At 34.6% G+C, this 15,457-nt stretch overlaps 4 protein-coding genes across 4 annotated transcripts; 2 read left to right on the plus strand and 2 right to left on the minus strand.

Moving 5' to 3' along the window:
- The first annotated feature begins 918 nt into the window (after positions 1 to 918).
- On the plus strand, positions 919 to 3,026 carry LOC125192238 (bidirectional sugar transporter SWEET2a-like). The gene is made up of 6 exons (XM_048089751.1): positions 919 to 1,148; positions 1,882 to 1,918; positions 1,997 to 2,213; positions 2,303 to 2,461; positions 2,536 to 2,655; positions 2,737 to 3,026. Exons 1-6 carry the CDS (start codon positions 1,085 to 1,087, stop codon positions 2,851 to 2,853), a joined length of 714 nt encoding a protein of 237 aa, XP_047945708.1. The 5' UTR covers positions 919 to 1,084; the 3' UTR covers positions 2,854 to 3,026.
- Positions 3,027 to 3,182: 156 nt separating this feature from the next.
- On the minus strand, positions 3,183 to 4,698 carry LOC125192237 (transcription factor GTE12-like). Its single transcript, XM_048089750.1, has 6 exons — positions 4,337 to 4,698; positions 4,195 to 4,255; positions 4,031 to 4,120; positions 3,683 to 3,843; positions 3,498 to 3,590; positions 3,183 to 3,392 (listed from the first exon to the last, which is right to left on the minus strand). Exons 1-6 carry the CDS (start codon positions 4,679 to 4,681, stop codon positions 3,222 to 3,224), a joined length of 921 nt encoding a protein of 306 aa, XP_047945707.1. The 5' UTR covers positions 4,682 to 4,698; the 3' UTR covers positions 3,183 to 3,221.
- Positions 4,699 to 8,711: 4,013 nt separating this feature from the next.
- LOC125195406 (transcription factor GTE11-like) lies at positions 8,712 to 9,617 on the plus strand. The gene has a single exon (XM_048093556.1). The coding sequence runs from the start codon at positions 8,712 to 8,714 to the stop codon at positions 9,615 to 9,617; it is 906 nt and encodes a 301-aa protein (XP_047949513.1).
- Positions 9,618 to 11,129: 1,512 nt separating this feature from the next.
- Positions 11,130 to 12,017, minus strand: LOC125195408 (transcription factor GTE12-like). The gene is made up of 2 exons (XM_048093557.1): positions 11,373 to 12,017; positions 11,130 to 11,291 (listed from the first exon to the last, which is right to left on the minus strand). The coding sequence occupies exons 1-2, from the start codon at positions 12,015 to 12,017 to the stop codon at positions 11,130 to 11,132; spliced, it is 807 nt and encodes a 268-aa protein (XP_047949514.1).
- Between the last annotated feature and the right edge of the window lie 3,440 nt (positions 12,018 to 15,457).

Consider the following 15,457-nt stretch of genomic DNA (forward strand, 5'->3'; position numbering starts at 1 on the left):
TACATAATTTAAATAGCTTATCACGCTGGGTATTTAAAAATAGACTGGAATACCTTGTGGCCTTGGATTTTCTTTCAATTTGTGGATAGGTCATGCAATCCATGTAATAAACTGATACGTTTTGGTCCATATTTAGCGATTTCATTGAAAATTAGCGATCAATCATATTTTAAAGTCCAAAATTAGTTCGGTATAATTGCATAAAACCTTAATTTCTTGTGATAAGAGAATATGTTTGGTCTAATTTAACTCAGTGACAAGTTCAAAACAAAGTTAACTGTTAATTTTTACAGAACCATTAAATATAGACCAACACCTAACAAGCTAATACACATGTAAGACTAAAAATTTATTGTGTAGGACCAATTTTTTTTTTTTAGACTTTAGTCTTGGTATTTATCCATAAGATTTAGGCTTTAGCTATAAAGTTCTAATAAAACTTGGTCCCTGTAGTTGCTAGATCACCAATTTTCATGGATTTCTTAGCTATTTTTCCTTCTTTCAGTAAAATTTAATTTCACCATAACTTTCAAACCAAGTTTTCATGGATTTCTTAGATTTTTTTCCTTCTATAAGTAAAATTTAATTTCACCATAACTCTTTCAAGTATGAATCAGACTCCATCGATTTTGAGTTCATTGCTTTTTCTAACATGATTTTATACTTAACCATTTCTAAATTCTACAACCATGTCACAGTATTGGTTGAAGAATATAAAATGATATTTGATCCAGAAAATTAGTTACTCTTATTCACACCGCCACAATTTTCAAATTATACATATCCGATCGCCCTTATCACCAAAATATGCATATAATAATAAAAAAAAAGAAGCAAAGAAATGTAGATAAATAAGCAGAAGGATTTTGTCTTCTTCTCAATATAGAATCGTGTAGAATAAAGTTGCCTACTGTGTAAGAAAAAGCCATGGATGAATAGAAAAGGCACGTGGTCAATAAGTGGCGTTGAAGCCAGCTCAAGGCTGGGCCCATCTTCTTCATCCATCAACAACAAAATGGATAAATGTTAAATCGAAACCAGAGCTTGATAAGTTAACAGTTAACACCATAGAGAGAGAGAAACCATGTCCGAAGGCGGCTTGTCTTCTTCACCCTACTCAATTATAAGCGAAGGAGCTGGAATTGCAGGTCATTCTCTTCTTTTAATCCCCTAAATTCTGTGTTATTTTCCTATTTCAAGGTGCAGCTATTCTGTTTGATCATTTGACGATTGCCTTTCTTGCCTTACTTTCTAATTTGTTGTCTTTTATTTTCCCTCTCGTTCTTGAAATTATGCTTATCTTGATAGTTCTGATTAAGGGTGGCCGTTGCTTTATCTTGCATTGTTGCTCTGTAATTTTCATGTTCTTGATCAAGCAAAAGATGGGATTTTTTCTTTTACTTCTTTTTTCTGTGAAATTCTGTTGATAATGATGAAGATAATGTGGAACGCTCCACTTAATTTGTGTCTCAATCAAACAGTTGAAAAAAAAATTAAACTTTTCATTATGAAATCATGCCCTTTATTCTATTGAACTTTTCCTATATTTGTCTTGAAATATGGATGATCTGTGGAAGTTGACTGTTTGGAAATAAACTTACATGTAATTACTTACAAGTATAAGATAATCACATGAATTAATTACCCAATTCGATAGGATGTGTTTCTACATCTTGGGAGGGGCGATGTTAAGCCCGATATTTACAATGACAGAGCAACTATATATATAGGCAAAAACAACGATCTCTAGTTATAGTAACAATAGGAATCAAGTTGGATCATCGTGGTTGAGTGGATTGATTCACTTCCTTTTAGGCTCCATACTCAACATTGATGACTAATCAAATTGCTAAAATAACCGAATTTGATCCGTCTCTGCAGGAAACCTCTGTGCTTTCGTGTTGTTTGTGTCTCCAATGTGAGTTCCAAGACCTTCTTCACACATTTCTGATTCTCTATAATGTTAAACTGTTGTATGATGATCGTTATCTTGCAGTCCAACATTCAAGAGGATCATTCGAAGCAAATCAACAGAGCAATTCTCGGGGCTGCCTTACATCTACACCCTCTTGAACTGCTTGATATGCCTTTGGTATGGCATGCCGGTTGTCTCCTCCGGATTGATCTTGATCGCCACAGTCAACTCAATCGGAGCCCTTTTTCAGTTGGTTTACGTTCTCATATTTATCATCTACGCAGACCAAAGGAGAAGGGTACAGCATAGCTCACTTCAATCTTCGCCTTGTTTAGCTAAACTTGTTGCAATAGTTTTGATCATAGTGAAATTGGTGTGTTTTTGCAGCTGAAGATGGTGGGATTATTGTTGGGTGTTTTTGCTGTGTTTGCTGTCATTGTCTCTCTTAGCTTGTGCTTTTTCGAACCACCAAACCGACAACTCTTCGTCGGTTACTTATCTGTGTTCTCTCTCATATCCATGTTTGCTTCTCCACTATTCATCATTGTGAGTATAAGGTTACAAATTAGCTCATTTTGTCACTACATTAGTGAATTTCTTTTGATATTATGATTACACAGAATCTGGTGATCAGAACAAAGAGTGTGGAATACATGCCATACTATCTGTCTCTTGCTACATTCTTGATGAGTATTGCTTTCTTCGCATATGGAATGCTCAAGCACGACGCCTTTGTCTCTGTAAGCCCTTGCTGTCTCCTACTCAAAATGCTTATGAAATCCTCAAATTTGTCTAAGCTTTGACCATTTGCATAAAATCAGATCCCTAATGGGATTGGAGCAGTTCTTGGGATTCTTCAGCTGGTGCTCTACTTCCATTACAGCAGAGCTAATGCACGAGCATCTAAAGCGCCTCTGCTCGAGCCATACACAGCCTAATCTGCTGCTCGTTGCGAGAGCTGAGAAACTGGCCGCGGATGTTGATGCCACTCTTGTTAAATATCATCGATTATTTATAGCCTCTTTGTGTACATTGGTGTGATGTGAGGGGGTTCTTGTTTGTGATTGAAATATAGAGGAAATGGAAATTGGCAAATGGTCTTTTTCATCAATCAATTATGAATATATATACAATTTATAGATTACAATTCATGAATGTATATACAATTTTTCTTTATACTACAATTCATGACTTTGGGTGTGGGACTTCAAGAACTTTTCTTTATAGAGTATAATTCATGAATGTATATACAATTTTAATATATGATTCCTTTCTTCTTTTTTGGGAATGTATGATCCGATTTCTACTAGAAAAGTTCTCCCTCTTCTGAATCATCTTCTTTCACATCTTCCAAATAGTTCTCCTTTAGGAACAAGCCAATTTGCTCCAAGGACTTCGAATTTGGATAGCAACCAAATAGAATATCCATATCTTTCAACATGTTTGGAGGGCTATCGATCTCAGCAGCCTTTTCCATCTGCAACGAGCAACAGTTTTCGACTTCGGTTAGCATAAACTCAAAGCTAACAAAATAAGAATTGAATATGCTTTGCCAAATGTTATCAGTCAATGAGCTATGTACCATCTCTAGTGCCATCCTTGCAGCATTTCTTTCTCTCTCACGAGAGGCTATTTCGGCAGCTTTGACTTGTTTTTCGATCCTTGTTTTTTCATCCTAGACAAGTAATGAAACACACAATATTATTAGGCACACTGATATACAACTAAATATACAATAGTGTAGCAGATGGTAAGTAATGTACATACAAGTGACGGATGTGTAGCTTTGGAGATAGTAGCTGCAAAGCGGCTTTTGAGCATTGCAACCCGCAAAGCCTTCTTTGGAGACATTTGGACATCAGCCATGAAACCTATAGAGGAGCAACCAATTATGAAAAGTGTGAAACTATTCATAATCATATTCAAATCTGCAAGAAATTAAACTAAGTTAAGAATATCAATTTATAGTAGTCAGGAGCATGTTGGACTAAACTCATATGTAATGAGAAAAGCCTCATTACTGCTTTATTTTTCAGCCCCATTCAATTTTTCCCTCATTGAGTTCATCACAATTGATATAATGAAGCTGCAATACCAAACATACAGTAACCTTACCTTCAGATGCAGGAGTCGTGGCAGAGGTCGAACAAGGACTTTTTTCTTCATTGGGAGCAGCCCCACGAGTACGAGAATCAATAGCTAATTCTGGATTTACAGGTTTTTAGAGTCGATATATCGAGCAACGTAATTGGAAGATATTGAAGTGCACCACTTCATACCTTCGTCAACAATTGTGCTCATCAATGAGAATCCGTTAAGTGCTGTCTTTCGAGGCTTGACCTATCAAATAAACAAAGCACTCAACTACTGCTAAATTGACGAAATTGCATAGCACGAGGTGTGAAGAGCAACCATACTTACATGCTTACTCCCTGGTTTTGACTTCAATCTTTTCACAAGTGATGCTCGCCTTGAGTTGCCACGTTTTTCAGGCACGGGAGCTTTGATAAGATCAGCTGCCGGCTTCAGAACATGGTGGTTGTTTTCTACAACTGGCTTGAATTTTGCATCCAATATTTCCCACATCCTCCTGAAATTACAATCCAATAGCCTTGCTGAGCGATAAACTTCAGACGAAGGAGGGTGATGCGACATTGCATTTCCAAAAGTCAGCAGCACATCATCAGCGAATTCCTTTGCAGCAGAGTACATATTCCTCTCGAGTTTCTGTTTTATCGTTCCTAAATCCATTGGATTCTTAATCATCTTGAAGTAGTCCGGAGTCTTCACTGGATCGACCGGCTTACTGAAAGCTTGTGATGTTCTACGATCCATCAGCCCTTTCAAAATCTTACTGCACTCAAGTTTCCAGATATGATCATCAAGAGACATCTCTGGGCCCCGCTTGGGAGATGGCTTCAATAGAACATCAGCCTCCAGCTTCTTAGTTGCAGCAACAGAAGCTCTTTTCCTTTGCCATTGCTCATCAACGGGCATCTTTTGTTTTTTGCACCTTTGACCGTCAAGAGGCATCTCTGGCTTCCTTTTGCCCGAGTTCAACTGCACAGATGGCTTCACCGTGGAAGGCATGCGAGTCCCATCAGTGTCTACGAGTAACTTATCTACGCCTTTTGGAGTTACTTTGAACTTCAAAGGATGACGAGCTGTCTTGTTCATTGTAGCATGGCACGACATTGTTTGAGTCTGGTTTTCTTCCATTGCAATTGTAGTACTTCAATTACACTAGGGAATACACAACAGAAACAGGGAAATCATCAGAAATCACCATGTTTCATAGTACATTCTTTCATATGAATTCAATGCATCCAAAACATAAAGTTGGCCAAGAGAAATAAGACAAAATCAAATCATGAAAATTACTCATATAATTTAAGAAATCCAGAAAAAAACGATTGAACAACAAAATCGAACATTTAATTAGAATAGAAAACTGTGCGAAAAAAAATTCAAGGAGATTTGGATAGAAAATTTTGTAATATTTACCATCAACTCAAATTAAAATGTACTATTACTCCTATTTCTACAAACAATTTATTGTAGTTTAATTATATGAAGCTATTCCTCAAACAAGTAGTAGTTTGATTTTTAGGGTACAAAGCAAGTTTATGAAGGATTGATTTGCAACATCAAACACTTCAAAATTATGAATGAGTAAACAACCAATTGAAAGAATTTAACGACGAAAGAGAATCGGAGAATCGGATTCTACGATCATACCTACACGATGAGGAAGTTCGTCGGAGAATCGGAGAGCGGCGTTTAAGAAGAACGATGAACGTCGGCGGAGGGCTTTTGAACTTGGAAGAGAGTAAGTAGTTTGCGTGAGAATTAAGTGAAATTATGTGATTAATGATCTTGAGAGTTTAAATAGAGGGTTTGGCTGTTTAATGAAAGTACCGACTTTTTTGAGTTTTGTAAGGAAATAAATACTTCAGCCTGATTTTTGGAGGAAATTATTTTAGATTTTCTTTAGTAGCCTATTCTGTATCGGATAATTAGTAGTATTAAATTACTGTTTAGTGATATACGCCAGTTAGATTTAAATTTTATTTAAGTTTACCCTTAATTCATTTAAATAGGAGTCTTTTTATTAATAATAAAACAATTTCTAAATAAATTTTATTGCTAATGTGAAACTCGTAGGTTAATAAATTTGTTAAAATAGTGGTACTATATACTATACTTACTAATTATTTGTAAGACAATTAATGAGATGTAAAAGTTTGTAAACCCTAAAGACAATTATGGACAACTTAACCAAGTGGTAATAGATCTAGGAACTAATTTTGGATGGATCGAAATATTAGAAGGAAATTAACGACGAGAAGAATTTGTAATTTCTCTAATTGATGTGGTTCTTTTGCTTATACTGGCTCTTGTTCATTATAGAAGAATATTTATAGGCTATAGCTATTCCATACATTGCGTTGGATTAATCACCCGTAACTAAGTACTCCTTCCGTTCAACGATAAAGTTATTTTGCCATTTTCGTCCGTGTATCAATAAATATCGTATTTACTACTCCCTCCATTCCATAGTAGTGGAGGCATTTCGAGATTAAGAAAAAGTTGTGTTAAGTGAGTTAAATAAATGAAGATAAAGTAGGAAATGAAAAAGGTAGAGAGATGTAGAGAGAATAAAGCTAAGTAAGAGAGAGTAAAATAGGTGGGAAGAAATGTGTTGACTTTTACCAAAAAAAGAAATGACTCTACTACTCTGGAACGTACCAAAATGACAAAATGACTCTACTACTATGGAACAGAGGGAGTACTATTTTTTTACTACTTTTGATAATGGACCTCATATTCTACTACTACCTCCGTCCACGAAAATTCATTCCGGTTTGACCGGGCACGGGTTTTAAGAAATGTAATGGAAAGTGAGTTGTAAAAGTTAGTGGATTGTGGGTCTTACTTTTATATATTAGTTTTATAATAAAATGTGTGTAGGAATGAGTTAGTGGAATATGAGGTCCACTACCAAAAATGGTAAAAGTGAAATGAGACAAATTTTGGGGGACGGACGGAAATGGAAAAATGGAACAAATTTTTGTGGACGGAGGTAATAACATTATTTTACTCACATTTAATTATAGAATTAACATTCCCAACATTCCACTAGCCTTTTCAACCCACTTTTTTTAATAGTACATTTTTGAAACCCATTCCGGGGCAAAATTCTCCTTATATTGGTGATGGAGGGAGTAACTTTTAATTGTTAATCTAATTATATCTGCTTAACTAATCTCGCAACTAACTTTCTAACTATTACTTGGTGGGTGACAATCGTCTACTTTTCTATCGTCTTGAAAACTTTGATTTTGCTTAAATTTATGAACATGCGATGTTTAAATAGTGGAAATGATACATAAATTTTTCAAGTTATATATAGTTTCCTCAAAATCATACATAACTTTCTCTAAATTATACTGACAACCGATAAAAATGTCATAATTTGATCAGAATTGAACTTCATTCTTGTCCATATATGATTTTTTATACATGTAATCATTTAGAGAAACATTTCATTTTATAGATAGTAACTAATTTATTATTTTGTTTGTACATATATGGAATATATATTAAATATATGACTGACTAAGTGTATTAAATGATCTCGTTTAAGTTGCAAAAATCATACATATAATTTTCTACAAATCATATACGTATAATTTTTTCAAATCATACACCATGATACAATTGAGAAAAAATGTCAAAGCTACAATATAATTCACCGTTTTTCAATGTTGCAGAATCGACCAGAATTTAACATTTGTTTTTTTTTTTTTTAAATGTATGTATATGATTTTTTATACACAATTTCAATAAGAGAAACATTTTATTTTATAGTTTTTACTAATTAATTAATAAACTAGAACTGCAACCCACGAGTTTCACGATATAATGCTACTAAAATTTATCTCGAAAAAATTGAAATAATAAAAGAATCCTATTTAAATAAAATTTGAACCTAATTGACCTGCATGACTAAACAATAATTTAATAACATTAATTATCCGATACAGATTAGATTAGCAAATGCAATCTTAATTCCTTACCAAATCCCCAAAAGTCGCTTCAAGTCTTTATTTCCTTACATAACTCCGAAAAATCGGTGCTTTCATTAAACCGCCAAAACCCTATTTAAATTCAAGATTAATCAGTTAATTGCACTTAATTCTCACGCAAACTACTAACTCTCTTCGAAGTTGGAAAGCCCTCGGACCCCGCCAACGTTCATCGCTCTTCTTCAACGCCGCTCTCCGATTCTCCCACGAACTTCCTCAACGTGTAGGTATGATCGCAAAATCTAGCTAGACTTTGACTTGTTGTCGTCAAATTCTTTCAATTGGTTGTTTACTCATTCATAATTTTCAAAATTTTGAAATTTTTCATGTTGCCGATCAATCCTTCATAAACTTCCTTTGTACCCTAAAAATCAAACTCCTTGAATTGTTTGTAGAAATAGGAGTACTACATTTTAATTAGCGTTGATGGTAAATATTACAAAAATTTCTGTCCAAATCTCCTTGAATTTTTTTTCGCACAATTTTCCAACTGTTCGATTTGTTGTTCAATCGTTTTTTTTTTTTCTGGATTTCTGAAATTATAGGAGTAATTTTCACGATTTGATTTTATCTTATTTCTCTTGGCCAAGTTTAAGTTTTGGATGCATTCAAATCATATGAGAGAATGTATGAAACATGGCGATTTCTGATGATTTCTGTTTTTTGTTGTGCTTCTCCAGTGTAATTGAAGCAATACATTAATTGCAATGGCTGGAAACCAAACTCCTACGAGGTCGTGCTATCCGATGCACCTCCCTCACAATGTTGCTACGAACAAGGCAGCTCGTTGTCCTCTGAAGTTCAATGTTAAAACTCCCAAAGGTGTATGGACTATAGTTGAAGATAAGGTACTCGTAGGCACTGCTGGGACTCGCATGCCTTCCACGGTGAAGCCATCTATGCCATTGGACTCGGGCAAAAGGAAGCCAGAAATGCCTCTTGATGGTCGAAGGTGGAAAAAGCAAAAGATGTCCATTGATGATCAATGGCAAAGGAACAGAGTTTCTTTTGCTGTAACTAAGAAGCTGGAGGCTAATGTTCCAGAGATGTCTATTGATGATCAGAGGTGTAAAAAGCAGAAGATGGACTTCGATGTGAAAGTTGAGTGCAATAAGCTTTTGAAAGAATTCATGGATCGTAGACTGGCATGGGCGTTCACTAAGCCAGTCGATCTAATGAAGACTCCTGGTTACTTCAAGAAGATTAAGAATCCAATGGATTTAGGAACAATAAAGCGTAATCTGGAGAGGAACATGTACTCTGATGCAAAGGAATTTGCTGATGACATGGTGCTGACTTTTAGGAATGCAATGTTGTATCACTCTCATACGGATGAAGTTTATCGCAATGCAAGGCTATTGAATTGCAATTTCAAGAGGAGGTGGGAAATATTGGCTAAAAAAATGAAGTTAGTTGTAGCAAAAAATCACCAAGTTATGAAGCCAGCAGCTGCAGCTGGTCTGATGGAAGCTCCCAAAGCTGAAAAACATGGCTACTCAAGGCGTGTATCACTAGAGAAAAAACTGATGCTCGGAGCAGAGATTAAGAATGTAAGTAAGGTTTCTCTACAGTCTACACATTGTGCTTTCCACTTTCATCAATTTGACATATAATGAGTTCTTTGTCAATTTGAACAGGAAAAAACAGCACTAAATGGCTGCAAATCATTGAGGAAAACTGCTGACAAAGGTGTGAACCGGTGTCAAGAAGCAGCTATTGATTCTTGTACTCGCGGGGCTGTTCCCAATGAAGAAAAAAGCCCCTGTTCAACCTCTGCCACGACTCCTATATCTGCTGCTGAAAGTGTCCAAATGTCTCCAAAGAAGGCTTCGCGGGTTGCAATGCTCAAAGGCCGTTTTGCTGAAATGGCCGCTCGTGAGAGAGAAAGGAAAGCTGCAAGGATGGCACTAGCGAAGGTACATACTTCTTTGACTGATAACTTTTGGCCAAGCAAATTGAATCTTTGTTTTTATGTTAGTTATGTTAGTTTTGAGTTCATGCTAACCAAAGTCGAAAACTGTTATTCGTTGCAGATCAAAAAGACCGTTGAGATTGATACGTCTCCTATCCTGCTGAAAGAGATGAGTATTCTATTTGGTTGCTATTCAAATCCCAAGGCTTTGGAGAAAATTGGCTTTTACTTGAAGCAAAACTATGTGGAAGAGTATGACATATGAGAAAGAAGATGATCCACAAGAGGGAGAAGTTTTCTAGTAGAAATGTAGTCGTATATATTTTCAAGAATGAAGGAATCATTGATTGAAATTCTTTGTACATAAATTCATTAATTGTTATCTATGAAGAGAAGTTTTTTAAAGGCTCACACCTAAGTCTCCATATAGAATGTTAAATCATTTTCTTAGTTAATCCTTTTTACCTTAGTTGCAATCAAGTTGATTAAGTTATGTTCTTGAGGTTGATTAGCAATTTAGCATGGATCATTAATTCTTTGATATTTTAAGTCATGGGAGTTGCCTTTACACATTAATTTTGAACTTGAGTGATTCTTTTTTCTGTTTTGATAATAAATTATTAATTCACATTTTTAAAAATCATACTCAATGCTAAATCTCTAATGGCACTCAACCAATATCCTATATTTCCAACTTTTATTACAATCTGTTATGAGCTTAGAAGTACAGAAAGTGGGTTCAAGATTTTCAAATGCTAGAATACATATTTTCAAAATGTTAGAATATTAAACCATTAATATTTAATATTGTGACTATTGTCAAATATAAATTATCTATTACTCTCTCAAGTTTCTGGAAAAATGATAGAAACTTTAAAAATAATTAGCAAAGTTCATATTTGATTAAATATTAGATCAACTAGTACGCTTTTGTCCAATTATGAGAAAGAATATGATTGAGAAGAGGGATAAATTTTTTAGTAGAAATGTAATAATTTATATTTCCAACAAAAAAGAACGGAATCATAGTTGAAATTCTTTGTATATACATATATTCATGAATTTTAATCTATATATAAAGAAAAGTCTTTTAAAGTCTTACATCAAATCCATAGCTTAACGCTTCTACGATCTTAAAAAAATACTAATTGAATGTTTTACTAAGTTTCAGTAGTTTACTCAATGCATAAAAGTGGAACACAAGATCAAACATTCAGCATGATACAGAAGTTGTGACAGAGGTTGAACAAGGGCTTTTATCTTCATCGGGAACAGCCCCACGAGTACGAGCATCAATAGTTGCTTCTTGACACCGGTTCACACCTTTGTCAGCCGTTTTGCTCAAAGATGTGCAGCCATATAGTGCTTTTTTTTCCTGTTCAAATTGACACAGAACTCATTTAAGGCCAAATTTATGAAAGTGAAAAGCACAAAGGTGTAGAACAACCATACTTACATTCATAACCCTTGGTCCGAGCTTCGCTTTTTTCTCTAGTGATACACGCCTTGACTTGCCACGTTTTTCACCTTTGGGAGCTTTCATCGGACCAGCAACCTGGTGATTGTTTTCTACAACTAGCTTCATTTTTGCAGCCAATATTTCCCACCTCCTCCTGAAATTACAATCCAATAGCCTTGCGTTGCGATAAAGTTCAGACGAAGGAGGGTGATACGACATTGCATTCCCAAAAGTCAGCAGCACGTCATCCGCAAATTCCTTTGCATCAAAGTACACATTCCTTTCCAGATTACGCTTTACTGTTCCTAAATCCATTGGATTCTTAATCCTCTTGAAGTAACCGGAAGGAGTCTTCACTGGATCGACCGGCCTAGCGAACGCCCATGCAAATCTACGATCCATAAATACTTTCAAAAGATTACTGCACTCAACTTTCACATTGCAGTCCATCTTCTGCTTTTTACACCTCTGATCATCAACGGACATCTCTGGGCCCCGCTTGCGAGATGGCTTCTCTGGAACATTAGCCTCAGGAGTTGCTTTGAACTTCAAATTACAACGAACTGTGCTTTTCGTAGCAACCTTGTGATGGTGGTGTTGCATCGGATAGCTCGGCATTGTTTGAGTTCGGTTTCCAGCCATTGCAATCGTGGTACTTCAATCACACTGGGGAAAACACAACAAAAACACAACCTTCAACACAATTATCATAACGATTTCATATATTTCTCATACATATTTACATAAAATATAAGGTTGGACAAGAAAAAATTATATAAATCCAAGTCTCATTATAATATAATAATATCAGACTGTAAAATATCAGAAGTCATCATGCATTCTCTCATATGAATGCATCCAAAGCATAAACTTGGCTAAGAGAAATAAGATAAAATCAAATTATGAACTCGAGATATCGAATAAAACTATGATTTCAGATATCCAAGAAAAAAGATCGAACAAAAGAGACTAGTTTGATTTTTAGGGCTCACAGAAAGTTTATGAATTAATGATCGGTAAAATCAAAGTCTTCAAAATTGTGAATTAGACTACCAAATTAAAGAATTTGACGACAACAATTCAAAGTCTAGGTTTACTTACATGCTGAGGAAGATCGTCGGCGGATTGGAGAAGACGATGGGTGAAGGTCGGAAGAGGGCTTCGAACTTTGAAGAGAGTTTGTTTGCGTGAGAATTATGTGAAATTTTATGAGTGCATGTTGAGTTTAAATAGGGTTAGAAAGACTTCAACCTGACTTCAATAAGGAAATAAAGATTGTAAGGAAATAAGGAAATAAAGATTGTCTTTAGTGATCTGATCGGTTAATTCATCTTAAATTATTGTTTAGTTATACGCGTTAGTTAGATTCAAATTTATTTTTATTAATAATCAATAATTTTCTTAATAAATCTTAGTGCCTATGTGAGATTCGTAGGTTGCACTCTATTTAGTTAACAGGGAGTATAAAATAAAATGTTTCTCTAGCTCTAAATAATTATATATATATATATATAAAATTATATTTAAAAAACAAAAATAAAAAATACGTTTAGACTTGAAAATTTTGATCTTCGCCGATTTAAAGTTGACGAAGAGTTGAGAAGTGAATAACAAGCAGTAGATGGTATCGAAGAAGAGTATCGATATCTATTTAATTATAGAAAAATTAGTATTAACACATGTGCTATACACATGCCATATGATTTTTATTAGTTAAGTAATTATCAATCTAATTATAGTTGCCTAATAATCTCACAACTAATATTCTAACTGTTATACTGTGGGTGATAATAATTGCTTTTCTATTCGGTTTTACGTCTGATATTGTCCATTTTTGTAAGAACCCTCATATTCAGTGATAAATGGTACAAACATAATTAATATTTTTAAATATTTTATATTTAAAACTAATTTATAAATATTCATTTAATTTTAAATAAATTACGTTCAACGACATCGTTTAAGTAGTCGAAATCATATATTCCATACGTTGAGTCAGTTTAAGTAGTCGAAATCATATACTCCCTCCGTTTCTTCATAGTTAAGTCATTTTACCATTTCGGAAAGTTTCTTCTTAGTTGAGTCGTTTCCTTATATGGTAATTTTTTCCTCTTTCTTACTATACTCTCTCTTACTTTATTCTCTCTACTTTATTCACTTTATACTTTATTCTCTCTACCTTTTCCTCTCTTTTACTTTTTTATCTATTTATTTAACACACCCAACATTCATTTCTAAAATTCCGTGCTGAAAAGTTCCGCCTCAACTATGAAGAAACGGAGGGAGTACTCTTCTTCGATACCATCTACGTGTTATTCTCTTCTCAACTCTTCGTTAGTTTAGATCGCGAAGATCAAAATCTTCAAGTTTAAACGTGTGTTTTTTTGTTTTTTAAATATGATTTTTTATATATCTATATATGATTGTTTAAATTTTTTATACTTTAACTTTTCTATTAACTAAATCGACTGCAACCTACGAGTCTCACATTGCGACTAAAATTTATCTAATTAATTATTGATTACTAATAAAATAAATTCGAATTTAACTAACGTGTATGATCACTAAACAATAATTTAAGATGAATTAACCGATCAGATTACTAAAGACAATCTTTATTTCCTTATTGAAGTAAGTTTATTTCCTTATTTCCTTATTTCCATATTTCCTTACAATCTTTATTTCCTTATATATAGAAGTCAGGCTGAAGTCAGGTTGAACTCTTTCTAACCCTATTTAAACTCGACAATACATTCACTCATAAAATTTCACATAATTCTCACGCATACAAACTGTCTTCCAAGTTCGAAGCCATCGTATGCTCCAATCCGCCGACGATCTTCCTCAGCATGTAAGTATGATGCCCAAACCTAGACTTTGAATTGTTGTCGTTAAATTCTTTAATTTGCTTGTTTAATTCACAATTTTGAAGACTTTGATGTTGCCAATCATTTATTCATAAACTTTCTGTGAGCCCTAAAAATCAAACTAGTCTCTTTTGTTCGAGGAAGTTCTTCTTCTTCCATGCAATAAAAGTGGTTGTAGAAATAGTAATACGTTTTTATAAGAGTTGATAGTCAATATTACTACCATAATTTCTATCCAAATTAAATCTTCTTGAATTTCTGTTGTGAACAATTCTGACTCTTCGATCGTTTTTTTCTGGATTTCATAAATTATGATTTCATTCGATATTTTGAGTTCAGGATTTGATTTGATTTTATCTTATTTGGCTTGGCCAGCTTTATGTTTTGGATGCATTCAATTCATATGAGAGAATGTATGAAACATGATTTCTGATGATTTTTGTATATTTGTTGTGTTTCTCCAGTGTAATTGAAGCAATACAATTGCAATGGCTGAAAATCGAACTCAAACGAGGGCGTGCTGTCCGATGCAACTCCCTGACAAGGTTGCTACGAACAAGAGAGGTCGTTGTAGTCTGAAGTTCAATGTAGCTCCCAAAAGTGTATGGCCTAAAGTTGAAGATGAGCTACTCGAAGGAACTGATGAGACACACATGCCTTCCACGGTGAAGCCGTCTATGCCATTGGACTCGGGCAAAAGGAAGCCAGAAATGCGTCTTGATGGTCAAAGGTGCAAAAGGCAAAAGATTTCAGGTGAAGACCAAAGGAAACAGAACAGAGTTTCTGTTGCTGTAACGAAGCCTGTTAAGGCTAATGTTCCAGAGATGTGCATTGATGATCAAAGGTGGAAAAGGCAGCAGATGGACTTCAATGTGAAAGTTGAGTGCAATAAGCTTTTGAAAGAATTCATGGATCGTAGATTCGCATGGGCGTTCACTAAGCCAGTCGATCTAGTGAAGGCTCCTGATTACTTCAAGAAGATTAAGAATCCAATGGATTTAGGAACTGTAAAGCGTAATCTGGAAAGGAATATGTACGTTGATGCAAAGGAATTCGCTGATGACGTGCAGCTGACTTTTGGGAATGCAATGTTGTATCACTCTCCATCGGATGAAGTTTATCGCAACGCAAGGCTATTGAATTGCAATTTCAAGAGGAGGTGGGAAATATTGGCTAAAAAAATGAAGTTAGTTGTAGAAAAAAATCACCAAGTTA

Source organism: Salvia hispanica, chromosome 6 (assembly GCF_023119035.1).
Source record: "Salvia hispanica cultivar TCC Black 2014 chromosome 6, UniMelb_Shisp_WGS_1.0, whole genome shotgun sequence".
Taxonomy (NCBI): domain Eukaryota; kingdom Viridiplantae; phylum Streptophyta; class Magnoliopsida; order Lamiales; family Lamiaceae; genus Salvia; species Salvia hispanica.

Excerpts from the sequence above, each read along its gene's own strand:
- LOC125192238 (XM_048089751.1), top strand. The coding sequence starts at position 1,085 with ATGTCCGAAGGCGGCTTGTCTTCTTCACCCTACTCAATTATAAGCGAA. Across the intron at positions 1,919-1,996 it reads GTGTTGTTTGTGTCTCCAAT|TCCAACATTCAAGAGGATCA; the intron begins GTGAGTTCCAAG and ends GTTATCTTGCAG. Across the intron at positions 2,214-2,302 it reads ACGCAGACCAAAGGAGAAGG|CTGAAGATGGTGGGATTATT; the intron begins GTACAGCATAGC and ends GTGTTTTTGCAG.
- LOC125192237 (XM_048089750.1), bottom strand. The coding sequence starts at position 4,681 with ATGATTAAGAATCCAATGGATTTAGGAACGATAAAACAGAAACTCGAG. Across the intron at positions 4,121-4,194 it reads GAGCACAATTGTTGACGAAG|AATTAGCTATTGATTCTCGT; the intron begins GTATGAAGTGGT and ends CTGTAAATCCAG. Across the intron at positions 3,844-4,030 it reads CACGACTCCTGCATCTGAAG|ATTTGAATATGATTATGAAT; the intron begins GTAAGGTTACTG and ends AATTTCTTGCAG.
- LOC125195406 (XM_048093556.1), top strand. The coding sequence starts at position 8,712 with ATGGCTGGAAACCAAACTCCTACGAGGTCGTGCTATCCGATGCACCTC.
- LOC125195408 (XM_048093557.1), bottom strand. The coding sequence starts at position 12,017 with ATGGCTGGAAACCGAACTCAAACAATGCCGAGCTATCCGATGCAACAC. Across the intron at positions 11,292-11,372 it reads TCGGACCAAGGGTTATGAAT|GAAAAAAAAGCACTATATGG; the intron begins GTAAGTATGGTT and ends CAATTTGAACAG.